The following is a 14,183-nucleotide window of genomic DNA, read 5'->3' as shown; positions in this document are numbered from 1 at the left end:
GGAAATCCTTTTGAGTGGTAAAATGGTTAAACCTAGGCTGGGCCTATAGCTCAGTGGCAAAGCACTCCTCTGGTACTTGTGAGGCATTCGGTTCGATCCTTTGCACTGCATGAAAATAAACAAATAAAATGAAGGAATTCTGTCCTTCTACAACTATAAAAAAAATTAAAAATTTTTTTTAAAAAAGATGGTTAAACCCAAGCCTGGCTTAAGGTTTGGTTGGGACTACCCACTTAAATTTTAACTGCTTATAGAAAAACAATTTAATATTGTCTCTGAAAAAATATTTTGCTGAAATAATTTTGTCAGAGCTTAACTAGTCAGAATATCCTCTGATCCAGTGTTGAGGAAGCTGGAAAAAAAATTTCTTTATCAGGCTGCTCTTTAACATATAAACCCATTTTACTGCCCAAGTGGGATATAGTATACTTAATTTGTTATGTCGTTATCTTACCAATCTCAGGATTCATCACAAGCATACATATAGATTGTGTCTTGGATGTACTTAAAGTAGACTGGGATGAAGTTGTATTGACCAGAGTGACCTTATAAGTAGGCTGAGTGGATGGCAACCCACATAATTTGACTTGAAAGGAACCAAAAATGCTCTTTTGTCCAGAAATCTCTCTCTTCTGGATTGTTCCAGTACCTGAGATTCCAACACTTGGACTCTTTGAATTAAGGGTTACATATTCAAGAGTTCCTTTTAAAATGTAAATATGCCTACTGGATGCAGTGGTACATATCTGTAATCCCAATGACTCTGGAGGCTGAGGCAGGAGAATCCTGTAATCCCAGCAATTTGAGGGTTGCAGCAGGACAGTCCCGTAATCCAAGCAATTTGGAAGTCTGAGACAGGAGTGTTCTGTAATTCCAGCAACTCTTAGAGAGTGAAGCAGGAGGATTGCAAGTATGAGACCAACCTTAACAACTTAGACTCCGTCTCAAAAAAATTTTTTTGAGGGGCTGAAAATGTAGTTCAGTGGTAAAAAGTGTCCCTAGGTTCTATCCCCAGTACTGCCAAAAAAGGTAGGGGGTGTAAATTCTCCTTAAGAGGACTCGTTTATCAACCTGATTGAAATCACAGGATGATGAAAGTTTGAAAGTTCATGTTCACTGAACAAGTTTACAAAACAGGCATCTTTTGAAAGGTGGAAAATGTAGAAGTCGGTTCTGAGTACTTAAGCCTGCCTGGGGGATGCAGACCTGTGTAGATTCCTAAGCAAATAGGAGCATGGGAAGCCTGGGTGTCTGGAAAATAAATTGCTGCAATGACCAAGAAGGAGTCCTAAATGATCCAAAGGTACCATTTCAGATGAAACTCACATACTTCCCAACCTTATCCAGATATAGTTTCTACATGGACAACATGCTTTCTATTACTTAAATTCCAGATTTTCCATCCATTCATGTCTAATTTATTGTATTAATTTCAGCTCATCTTCCAAGCTGTCAAGATCATTTAGAATCATGATTCTGTTAAACAGTAAACTAAGTCACTCTTCTTAATCTTGCATTCAGGGAGTGTATAACTAATCTAAAACTGCATATGACACTTTATAAGCATTTTTCAATGACAAGGGGACCAGATTGTTCTGCAGATTCTCACAGTGATTCATGATTTCAAGAAAGTTAAAAACCATCAACACAACTATATATCAATATTTTGAACAGAACATTGCTAATAAGGACAGAGCTCTATAAGACTGCCAATACTGCCTTTCTACCTGGTCACCACTGATCCTTCAGAAATTTAGGGGTGTAATATTGACAATTGTCAGTCTTTTCCTGTGACTTGTCCCTATCATCAAAGTAGAAGCGGAAAATTAATTCCAGCTACTTGAATATTCTGATAATTGACATTTTTAGTGTTTAGTGTTTAATCTTGGATTATTAGGTCATTCTTAAGACCTTCATCGTTTTGCTGTCTGTATCCATGAGACACCATATATTATAGTACTGTCTTACGTTAATGGAATTATAGATGCTTCAAAACTCTGAGACTGACTGCAAATTGACAGATCAAAGATAATCCATAAGTTCGCTATCTCTTCTCTCCATGGCTCTGAACAAATGAGTGTTAATTTCCATTTCAATCCACCTTAAAAACTACAAAGACTCTACTTCAATTGGCGTGTAGGTATGATCTATAGAGAAGAGACTTTGTAGTTTAAGAAAATTCTTTATATGTAAATCTGGATGTGATAAGTTAGTGATCCATACCTCTCTTGAAAAGGATTCGCTTTAGAAGAAAGTCAAACACACAAAAATACATACTATGTAATCCCATTTGTAAGAAGAGAAAGAAAAGGCAAAACTAATCCATAGAGATAGAAAGCATTTTGACAATATTAATTCTTCCTATCCAAGAACATGGGAAGTCTTTCCATCATCTAAGGTCTTCTTCAATTTCCTTCTCTAGTGTTCTGTAGTTTTCATTATAGAGGTCTTTAACCTTTTTTTGTTAGATTGTTTCCCAAATATTTTTGAGGCTATTGTGAATGGGATGGTTTTTATGAAAAATGATGCTCTGATATTTCATGCTAAGTGAAATAAGCCAGTCCCCAAAAGCCAAAGGTTGAATGTTTTCTCTGATATGTGGAAGCTAACCCACAATAAGGCAGATAAAAAGTAGAAATTCAGTAGATAAGACAATGAGGAATGGAGGAAGGGAGGGAGATAGGAAAAGGAAAGACAGTTGAATGAATCAGACATAATTTTCCTATGTACATATATAAAATCATCACAGTGAAACCCACCATTATGTACATCCACAAGAATGGAAGCCTAACTAGAATAAGATATATTTCATGCTTCTATAATTATATCAAAATGGATTCTGCTGTCACAAATAACTAAAAAGAACCAATAAATGAATAAATAAATAAAAATCTGAAAAAGAAAACATTGTTTGCTGAGGTGCAGGGTATAGTGGGATTGTGCAAAGGGACATGGGGGAGTATTTGGGGTGATGGAAGATCTTTATCTAGATAGGTATGATGGTTTTGTGGATATGCAAAACTTAAAATTCATCAAATGTGGTGCTGTTTAATGACATAAATTATATGTCAATAAAGTTGTTTATGAAAGGATTTACCCTAGCAGTCATCAAACTCAGATTTTATTGAGTATTATTTATTGAGCCTTAAAATAAGTTTTAAAATACAATTGATTACAGAAGTGAAAAATGAGCCTTAAAATAAGTTTTAAAATACAATTGATTACAGAAGTGAAAAAAGTGTGTCTACCTGTAAATTTCTTCAAGGTGAGATATGAGTGAAATAAGATCATGAAAAAACTTAACAAGTGAAGAAAAGGAGATATCAATGCATTTTTGTTAATATGTATCATATACACAAGAATAACATCTCTTTATCAATGTGGAGTATACCAACAGTAAAACAGATTTTGTAAGTAGTTGTTATTATCTAAAATAGATCTGAAGTGTTCATTGAGAACACTTTTCTAGTGTGCCCCTTCAAAGTAGATAAAAGTAACATCACAGTGATAACGTAATACCTATTCAAAGCTAACTTGTACATCATCTATCAACGCTTTGCATTCACTGAAGGAAAATTATATTTCTAATTGTTTGCCTGTATAGTATTTGGCATTTAAATATTGGATTATTTTAAAATTCTGCTGTGCTTAGATATTAGTCACCAGGATGATTCATTCGGAAATCTATCAGGATAAATGTATCAATTATAAAACCTGGTTTTAAATGCTAAATACACACACACACACACACACACACACACACACACACACACACACACCTCTGTTGATTTTGAAGAACTTTTTCCTAATCTATGAGATAGTGCTGTCAAATTCTTTTCTTAGTGGTAAATATAACAACAAATAGGGAAGCCTGACAACTAACTAATCCTAGAAAATATATTGAATTTAATGCCACCTTGTCATGTGTGCATGTGGAACATATGAAGAAAAGCTAAAAACAAGAAAGATTTCTGAATATTTCAGAAAAATCACTTCAAATGAGTTAGAAATCACTTGCCTTGTCATTTATTATGCATGTTAGTATAATTTTAGGTATTCTCTATTGATGATGCAGGAACCCTTGCATTTATTTAATAGTTATCCTGACCCTTTTAGTTTTGATTCATGTTAAAAATGAGCACCTTGTTAGAAGAGGCTTGGTCAGAATGGAGGGAGGGGGTGTGGACTGATTAGGTCAAGTGAATTCCAGATACAATGAATGGGTTCCTTAGTGATGAATGATGTACTCAGGGCACTAATTTATGTCTTAATCACATCCTTTTCCTCATTACACAGGGGCTCAACCAAAACCCCAGGCTCTGTCTCTGGTTCTGGCTCTGGCTCTGGCTCTGGCTCTGGCTCCAGCTCCTGCTCTGGCTCCAGCTCAATCTCAATCTCAGGTATCTGAACAGGTTCCTTTCCTAGGAAAGGTACTGGGACAGGCTCTGGCTTTGGGGCAGGCTCATGGTCTGGTTCCAAGATGATAGTAGGGTCAGTGTCATGAGTGGAGGGTGGCAGAGTTGCTTCTAGCTGGATAACATCTTCCATTGGAATGGCTTCATTCTCTCGGGTTTCGTTTTTCTTTGTCATTGGTCTACAAGAAAGAAGGTCCAGAAAAGATAAAGTTAGGGATTTGATAACTGAAATTTCATGTGGAGCCATACACTCTATAGCTTCAGTGACACAGGTCCTTCCTAGACTGTTCAGGATATCTGTTAATTCTGATATTCTGGCTCACTGTCAGATGCTGTATGTCCATTTGGGGGTTCAAAAGGGTTAGGTCTCAAAAATATAATGAAAATTCAAGAATGTCAGAACAGTGTTTAAGAGTTGAGAAAACTAATATCAGGGTGAATTTAATAAGGACTCTGAGGGCTAAATTCACAGCTGTGATTCATCTTTATCTTTGGTTCTATCTAGCATCACATTTGTCACCTGGTTGGTACCCAACACATAGTTATGGAAGCAAGCAGATGGGTGAACAAATGAATGAGTGTGTTCTTCACTAAAGAAACCGGAGAGTGGTTAAGAGCATGGGCTGATGGCAGAGCCACATTATGACTTCTATGATCCCTAGACACTTTTGCCATCATGAGCCTCTTGTTATATAAAAAATATTTAAAATTACATTTATGGCTGTGCTTTTATAAAGACAAGTATGTTAGCATTATATCATAAAAGGTTTTCTTGGATCTAAAAGTGTGGTCTTGGTAGTTAAATGAATTGATGTGCATATGTGCTTAGAACAGAGTGTGGCACACAGGGCTCAGTAAATGGTAGCCACTATCATTCTTTTTGTAAAAGCAATGAATAGAAAGGTACCTGTGATATCTGATGCTAAAAGGAGTGCTTAGGAATGACTGACTGAAAGAGACATGCCTGAAAAATGTTTGTATTATAGTAAAGACAACAAGACAAAAGTTTGTATTCAAGTAATGAGAACTTACTCAAGTTCTGTGGTAGTTTTAGAATTCCTCTTCCTTTCTTTTTCCTTTGCCTTGTTCCTTGCAAAGCACACCACAGAAATGATGATGGCAGCACCTACCAGGGTACCAATCAAGGCACCAACAATGATCCCAACTTCTGGGTCTGGAGGACACAAACAGCTAGATGGTTAGTAAAGGGAAACAAATTGTCATGTCATGTGTGTGCTTGTGACTGGTATAGAATATCTGGAACATTCGCATAGCAGGGAAGTGTCTCCTGTAGACTGATGGAACAGAAAGCCCTAGAACTCTGCCAGTTGGATTTAGAGTGAGTGAAGCAAGATGACAGGCTTGATTTTGTAGCTTAATCCATTGACATTTACACACAAAGAGAAAAAAATATGCTGAGTTGGGACAAGCAAGGTTGTTTTAGAAGTTGGGTTTAGAGAAGAAAGTGTTCAGTATTAATTTATTCAGAAAGAGAGGGAGACAGGAAGAGACAGAGCATGGAGTTGCAATCTTAGTCACCAGAAATATGCCTCTGTTATAAGTAGGGACATTTCACCAGGCTTTCTCAGAGCATAGATGAGATAGGTTCTTAAAAACCTTCTACCTCACATAATCCATGATCACTGAGGAGCCTTGTGCATTCTGGCTACTAGGAAGGAATATGGCTATTTTGATAAACCAGCATCTGGTTTATTACATCAGAGTATGGAAAAATTTAATTACTGTGAGACAATCCAGCTGAGCCCCAGACCTTCAAGCCTGGAGGTGTTGTCCCTGAAAGAACATGTCTGGGTTTTATGCTGGCTCATCCCCATCCACTTCTTCTCAAACAAGGATGGACAGCTTGTATTTTGAGATGGGAGGCAAGTTGAATCACTAAATAATTCCTTTAACTTTGGGGAATTAATTTGATTAATAATTTTAAAAGTTCAAAAAGTTAATTTAAAAAGTCAAATAGTTCTAAACTTCTGACAAAAACAGTAGACCTTCTGCTCCAGTCCTCCCCATCTCTGGGTCCCAATCACTACAGGCAAGCACCCCTGATCCTTTTTTAAAAGTACCTTTGCCCCTGTGTTTCTATTGTACTTCTCCTGGAATGTCCTACCTTTTTTGATCTTCATTTTTTTTTAATTTCCTACCCTGGAAATTTAGTTCTTTTACAACATTTCACTCAAATCCCACCACATTCTCCTAATCTATCACAAGTTTTAGTTAAAACAAAGCTTGCAGTATTATGACCACGTAAATACTGCACACAGACAAAGAACATAACATACTACAATTCTTCCTTGTACAACATTTTTAAAAACTTTTACTCAACGCTAATAATTGCCTTATTTGGGTATTTGTTTGGTTGCCCCCTTTCTTTTCTTTTTTTCATATTTGTTTATTTTTAAAATGCATTATCCCTAATCCCAAGACTTCCAGAAAATCATTAAATTTGATACCTTTATTTTATTTATCTATTGTTATGTGCTGCTGGGGATTGATCCCAGTGTGTCACATACTAGGCAAGTGCTCTACCCCAGATGTCTTGTAGGTTTTACTTGAAAGTGATATGAGAATGAAGAGCAAACTTCAGGACAAATAATGAAGAAAATTAGCCCCCTTCATGGGTCCAATTTGACAATTCCAGGGCTCATAAGTATTGTGCTTAGAGAGAAAGTAAGCACATTTGAACAGGATGATTGAGGTTCAGAGACAACCTGGCTCTACCAGTTACTAACTCAATGACCTTGAGCAAGTAATTTAACTCCCAGAGCTTCAGTGTCTTCCTCAATAAAATAAGGCTAATAATATATTCTTCCTCCATACATAAGATGGTTGGGAGGATTGAGTGAGATAATGCTTATGAGCACCTGGCCAAGTGTTTGTTACATAAAAGTGATTGTGGATGAGAGTATTATTATTATTATTAGGGACAGATCTTACCAAATAGTTAAGAACTGGAAAATTTGTGAACTTTGTGTTTGACATAGCTACAGTATCACCTGAATATACCAATGGCATCATAAAGAGAAATACAGGCTGATACTGTCAATGAGATTGCTACATTTATCAAATATCAATATCTTCTCCTTAGAGATTTTTGCAAAGCTGAAACAATTTGCTTTTTGTAAAAGGTTTAGGGAACATACTAAGCTTTATGTAAGCATTAGATATTAGGATGAGCATTCATCATATCAATCTATAAATAAAGCACACAAATCTCCAGAGAGGCAGAAACAACCAACCAGAGATCCTAATTAATATACAGGTCCAGGCTACTAGACTCAAGGAGAAACTGTTAAAGATATATGGCCAACTCACGTGAAGAGGTTAGATCAATTTCACAGGAACTATTGCCAACACTGTTGATAGCAGTACATTGGTAATAACCTTGTTCAAAATTTGTCAGATTTCCAATAACCAAAATTCCAGTGTTTGGGTCTGTCAAAACCAGGAAATAGACTATTAAAATGTCTTATATAGGTACGAATCATGTCAGTGTAATACATCATTCAATGCCCACCCACTCCCCCATATTGCCCTCCCTTTCATAAGATGTCCAGGGACCAATTAGTTCCCTTGGGCCTGTTCCAAAGGTAGCCCATCTACCACCAAGTAGAACCATACCTAGAGCTAGCTGGCTTCTGGAAGTTGGGGAGTAGTTAAGACCAGAGTCTTATGTTGGGAGACAGGTATTCTTTTTAAATTCGTCTCCCCCAACCAAGAAAAAGACAATATTGAGCAGCCAGCCACATATGCCATCAGTCAACCCACCAAACCAGGCCTTGCCAAGGACTGCCAAAGGTGATACTTACTGAAGCTTTCTTTCACTGGCACAGCATTATTTCCCTCAAGTTTATACCAGTGGTACACAGGTGATGGTGTTCCAAAAGAAGAGAGGCAAGTCAGAGAAATACTATGGCCCATTTCTGGTCTTCCTTGGATACTACAAAGTGGCTTAGAAGGTTTGACTGTAAGGCAATTGCAAAGAGTAAAATTCCTGCCAGGATGCATGGCAGCCTGTGACTACTGCAGTCACTTCTTCACTTTCATTTTGCAGAATATATGTTTATTAAAAATTATATATATAGTGGTATATGAGCGGTACATAAATATGTGTGTGTGTGTATTTATTTATTATTTATTTATTTTGACTGTTTTCTGATTGTACCACCAGATGGGAGTAGAGCACTTCAGGTGCTGGGACATTCTAGTCAGGAGGTCATTAAGATTCAACTAGTGTCTCTGTCTGCCTCCTCCCCAGATTTATAACCATGAATTTCCGCATTGTGTCTTAAAATATGCCTTTAATAAAACAGCCAAATGTAAGCAAACACTAAACAACTATGAACATAGCTTATACTTGAAAATCAGTTTTAAAGGAAAATAGAACCCTTAAATAACTTGAGATAAACTGTTTCTATTCACTCTAAAAATAGTTCTATTAATACTATATTTGTTTATTCCTTTATGGGTCTTGTTTTTCATTTATTCATCTTGGAGTGACACAAAATGGTTGGGAGATTTGAATTTGCCTGTGTCTCTCATCAGCAGAGGAAACCTATTTGGGTGTGCACACTACACAGCAATGCAATCTCTATTCTGCCTTCACACCAAGCATTTATTTATGTACCTCCTGTGTACCTGACATTGGACTAAGTTCCAGGGATATAAAAGTAACATTGACACATTTCTGAAGTGGTGTAGAGGAGAGTGATGAGGGATGAAGTTAGAGAGTGTCTGGAGTCATACCTTGGAGAGCTTTACAGTCCATGTATTCTAAGAGCAGGGAGATCATGGAAAGACTTTAAACAGGTTAGTGATGATGGTTATTTTAACATTTTAGATGGATCTCTCTAACATTGGGGGTACCTAAACCAAGGGAGAAGAGGAGACAGTTTCAAGAGGTACTAAGCTAGAGGCAACTGAATATGGGGAATGAGGGGGAGATTGTGGAATCTATGGTGATTTCCAAGCTCTTAAATTGGACAACTGGGTACATGATCTTGCCATACTTGAGATAAAGAATTCATGTAGAACAGCAGGCTTTAGGGAAAGGAATAATGAGGAGGAAGGAGTTATAATGAGGGTGGTTTGGGATGTGAATGATTTTTAGCTAATTATGAAAATACCTGGATGAAGAAGCTGGAAAACTGAAACTGAATCTCCCCATTCATCTTACTTTGCACAGCTCATTTTATCCTTAATCATATATACAGATAATGATCAAAATTACATATAAGGATTTTCTACTTAGCTCTTGATTTTATCTTCCTTACCAATGGTTTTCTCAGAAGTTCCCAAATTCCAACTTGGTTTGCCTATCCTGAACTAGGCCATTTGACCAGGAGTCCATTGCAACTATAACTAGAATTTCCACTTTTAAAAAATATGAGTATTTTATAACTGTCCAGAATGATATAACAATTTGAACAAAAATTAAATATGGGTGTTTCCTTGGGAAAAAGTCAGACTTGAACTAAATTATAGACAGAACCCTGTAATGACTTGCTCTCATTCCTTGAGCCTAGATTCAAACCTAGAGAGGCTTTTAAAATTTTTTTGCTAAACACATCTTTCTTTTATTTTTATTGACAAAACAATTAGTGAATCACTTTGAAACAAGTGCCAAATCTACATATTTTCCAAAACTACTGAATCAAAATTGAATTGACATTTTATCTGGTTAAAGTCCCCTGTAGAACCTAGATATTTCACTGGCAAAGCCATTGATCTACCCTTTAGGTTTATTGCTTTCAACAGAATTGGTGTTGGAAGAGAAGTCTTACCTCAGAAAATAAATGAAATTGCTTCAGTGTGTTCTCAAACCTTCTCTAAATTAATCATTTTATTTTTATGTGCCAAATTGCAAAAGGGAGATAATGCTTATTCCAAATGCACACAAAATAATTATTCAGACTTGACCTGGGTATTTTTCAGAGATTGATTTTCCAAGGTTGTCATAACTAATGGAAATCTTTCAAATGAATGTTCATCCAAACCACCTGGTTCTTTGCTTACTGCCATTTCCTTCACCTAAATTGTACCCTGCCACCTCAGCCCCTTTTATGCATGGTACACTCTTGCACATCCTTCAACAGTCAGCATAAAAGTCTCTTTCCTTAATAAGCCTTTTCTAGTTCCCCTTACACAGCTTTTTGTTCTTTTTTTTTTTTTTTGTACCAGTGATTGAACCCAGAGGCGCTCAACTACTGAGTTTCATCCCCAACCCTTTTTATTTTTCATTTTATTTTATTTTATTTTGGACAGGCTCTCACTAAGTTTCTTAGGGCCTCACTAGTTCCTGAGGCTTGCTTTCAACTTGTGATCCTCCTGCCTTAGCCTCCTGAGCTATTGGGATTACAGGTGTAACCACCACACCTGGCTCCATTCACAGCGTTTAGATCTTTTCCTTGTGCCCTTACAACTATCCTCTCACACGTCCAAAGAAAGCTTTTATGTTACATATTTGTCTCCTTCACTTGATTGAACTTTTAGAGGTTTGGGACCCTATCTTTTACATCTTCCCAACTTCGTTGTTAACCACTGTTACTGACACATGTGCTCAGGATTTGATGAATGAATTCATGAATGCACAGGTAGTATATGGGATTGGTGTTCACTGCTGGATGATAAAATGTCTCTGAAAGACACTTTACTGCAAAGAGCTATCATTAAGGAAGGAAACATGAATATCTTTTTCCACAATTGGTCTCCCATACCCACCTATACCCACCTTGCTAAACCCCCAGTACAGCAAGCAGAATAGGTGCTCATATGCAATGGGATTTGATAATTGCAAATACTCTCTGCATTTTAAAGATAAATTAGCCAGGGGCTGGGGATGTGGCTCAGTGGTAGAGCACTTGCCTAGCATGTGTGAGGCACTGGGTACAATTCTCAGCACTGCATTAAAAAATGAATAAATAAAATAAAAGTTAAAAAAGATAAATTAGCCATGTTGAAATTTCTGGAAAGGCTAAATTTGTAGAATGGCTTATTTTTCACTCAATGAATAAAGATACAAATTTTGAGACTTCCTGAACAAAGAAATCTATAGACGCTTTGGTCTCTTTCCTTGCCTGGGTGGGTCCTAGCTGAATGCAAAGTCATGAAACAGTCATGACAGGAATTAGCTAACTCAAAGACTCATTGGAAAGAATAACTCACAGGAGAGTTACCCTCAACTTCTTAGAGAAATTGATTTGAATCTTCTGAAGCTTAAATTTAAGAACATCAACCTTCTTGTCTAAGTTTATCTCAGGACTATTTCCAAGTCCTTTCTGAAGAAGCTTTGCCTCTTTATATTGCTTCTGCTCAGAACACTCTGGAGTCAGGGAGAAACAAAATCAGTTAGAGAATTAATCTCTCAAATTATTTGAACATTAAAGAGCTCTTTAATCACCGATATCTCATTTTATCTTTACAACAAATCACTAAAGAAGACAGGGAAGTTATAACCACATCTTACAATGACCAGAGAAAAATGAACTGATTTGCATGAAGTCACTGAGTATACAATAAGGTTTAGAACTTAGGTCTTTTGACTCCCATCTTGATGCTTTGGCACTTATACCACACCATTTAGTTCCCGTGTATATGGCTAGTCTTTCAAACTAGAACATAAACTCTTTGTCTCTGTACCCCTATGCCTAGCACAGTGCTCAGCAAGGTAAAACACAAAGGGTTGAATTAATCCAATCTTAAACATTAGCTCTTGGATACTTTTCCCTCTTTTCCAGGTGGTTAGATGCAGTGGCAAACCTCATGGTAAACATTAGCTATTCTTGTATGCCATCATATCAGTGGAAAGCTAAGGCAATTGTGAGCAGTTCTCCTAGGTATGCACCTTGTTACCAATTGCTGCTTTTCCAAGCAACTCTTATTACTGATTTGATCTAATGTCTCCTTTTGTATGATGTATACACATAGTTGGAGAAGAGCAATGACTACATCAACTCCATTTAGGATTATTTAGAAGTAGGAAATGCTTAGTAAACTGGGTAGGGAGTAAGTGTTGTCAGTCCTTTCCTTCCACCCTTTAGTACTTCCCACTCCCAGGCCCTGCAGGGTTTAGCCCCCATTGTCCTGTCAGATAAAAGTTGGAAGGATCACTAGAGATCACCAAAATTTGGAGCCCTCTAAAGGCAGAAAACATGTCTCCATCACTTATTATGACCCTATCCATCCTGGGACAAAGTAGGCAGTCAATAAATCCCAAATACAAGGAACTACTCCAAATTCATTTTGAGAGCAGATATGACTTGCTTAACATCATATAATGAATATATGTATATACAGAAGTTCTTAACAATGGCCTAATGTGTGTCCCCTTTTCCAAATAGCATGAGCATTTTTAAAAGAGAAAATCCTGCCATTAGGATTTCATGGAATTGTAGTAGACTTGGGAGAAGTAATAATTTGACATTTGTCTCCTCCAGGTAAGTCTGGCTCTAATTGGATGGAAGTTCCCTCTGAAATAGTTGCTTGTGATCATTTGGGATGGACAGTGACTTGACTCATCTGTTCTCATTGTATTCTTTAGAAATAGAGTTATTTGGAGTTTGGATTATCTACTGTTGTCATTTTGGCAGCCCTTTTTGTTTGGGAAATTGCTTCTACGTGTTTTATTAATGATTTCTCAGTGTTCTTGTACAGGTTGAGTTGGTGGTATGTCTCTGTTTCCCTGGTAATGAAAGGAACAGTAAGTATATTTATCCCCAGAGATCTGTTTAGCATCATAACTAGGTACCCTGGTCATTCATTGTCCTGAGTTGCTCCAAGAAGATAAAAGTGTCCATACCTAACACAGTGACGTGCAGACTGCCTTGGTTATTGCCAACAAAGTCTGGAGGGTTGTTGACATCACAGGTGTAAATTCCACTGTCTGCTGGCTGCATACGCAATATAGTGATAGACGCGTTACCTGGAATGGTGGACCTTATAATTCGATCTTTGAATTGTCCAGAGGCCTGACCTTCTCCACCTTCAGAATAGTAAACCTAGGACAGAAAAGAACAGAAATGAGAACTAGAGAGTGTCCATGACTAGGATAAGTTATCTGGAAGCTCCTTCTATTCATATTACCTTTGATAAGAAGCAGCATCTTTCTTCTCTGGGGAATAGGTCTCTGTGACCAAGGTTTTGTCAGTTCATGGGGGAACTTAATTTTCTTACAATTGTTCACAGTCATTACCTCAGATAAACTCTGTGATGTCATCTTGGCAGGAGCTGGTATGCCTATTCTAAGAGGAGGGGACAGCTTGGAGCTGACATGATTTAACTCTTAAACCTGGTCTAGGAGATCAAAATGCTCACATGCTGAGTCCTCCTGAAGGAAACTTGTTAAATGGGACCAAATGTCTGATAGGAAATAAAAACTGTCATTTTTTTACCACTTCATAAACTTAAAAAAATTTTAGTTGTAGATGGACACAATACCTTTATTTTATTTATTTGTTTTATGTGGTGCTGTGAATAGAACCCAGTGCCTCACAAATGCTAGGCAATTGTGTACCACTGAGCTACACCCCCAGCCCCACTTCATAAACTTTTGATTTGAGTTTACCTTACTCAATAATAGTATCCGATGTCTCTAAAAATTTGGATGTTCATATTCTTTTCATACACCCAAATGCCTCCGAATAAGCAAACCTGGATTTCCTCTGTTTGTTAAAAGTATGAGATTTCGTGACTTACTCAGCTTTAAAGAAGAATGAAATTATGGCATTTTCTGGTAAATGGATGGAGTTGGAGAAG

At 37.1% G+C, this 14,183-nt stretch overlaps 1 protein-coding gene across 1 annotated transcript in view; it reads right to left on the bottom strand.

Moving 5' to 3' along the window:
- Positions 1–4,260: 4,260 nt before the first annotated feature.
- The window catches only part of VSIG1 (V-set and immunoglobulin domain containing 1), a gene marked incomplete at both ends in the record, with an annotated part of 30,066 nt that continues 20,143 nt past the window's right edge, over positions 4,261–14,183 (bottom strand). The window contains 5 exons of the mRNA XM_081277729.1: positions 4,261–4,594; positions 5,448–5,589; positions 7,746–7,865; positions 8,240–8,395; positions 13,228–13,426. Of these exons, the coding sequence (XP_081133855.1) occupies positions 4,261–4,594; positions 5,448–5,589; positions 7,746–7,865; positions 8,240–8,395; positions 13,228–13,426 (951 nt within the window). The remainder of the gene's footprint in view (positions 4,595–5,447; positions 5,590–7,745; positions 7,866–8,239; positions 8,396–13,227; positions 13,427–14,183) is intronic.

Source organism: Spermophilus citellus, assembly GCF_964194105.1.
Source record: "Spermophilus citellus genome assembly, chromosome: X".
NCBI lineage: Eukaryota > Metazoa > Chordata > Mammalia > Rodentia > Sciuridae > Spermophilus > Spermophilus citellus.
The sequence above is the reverse complement of the archived record's forward strand: the minus strand, read 5'-3'. Positions and strand labels throughout refer to the sequence as shown.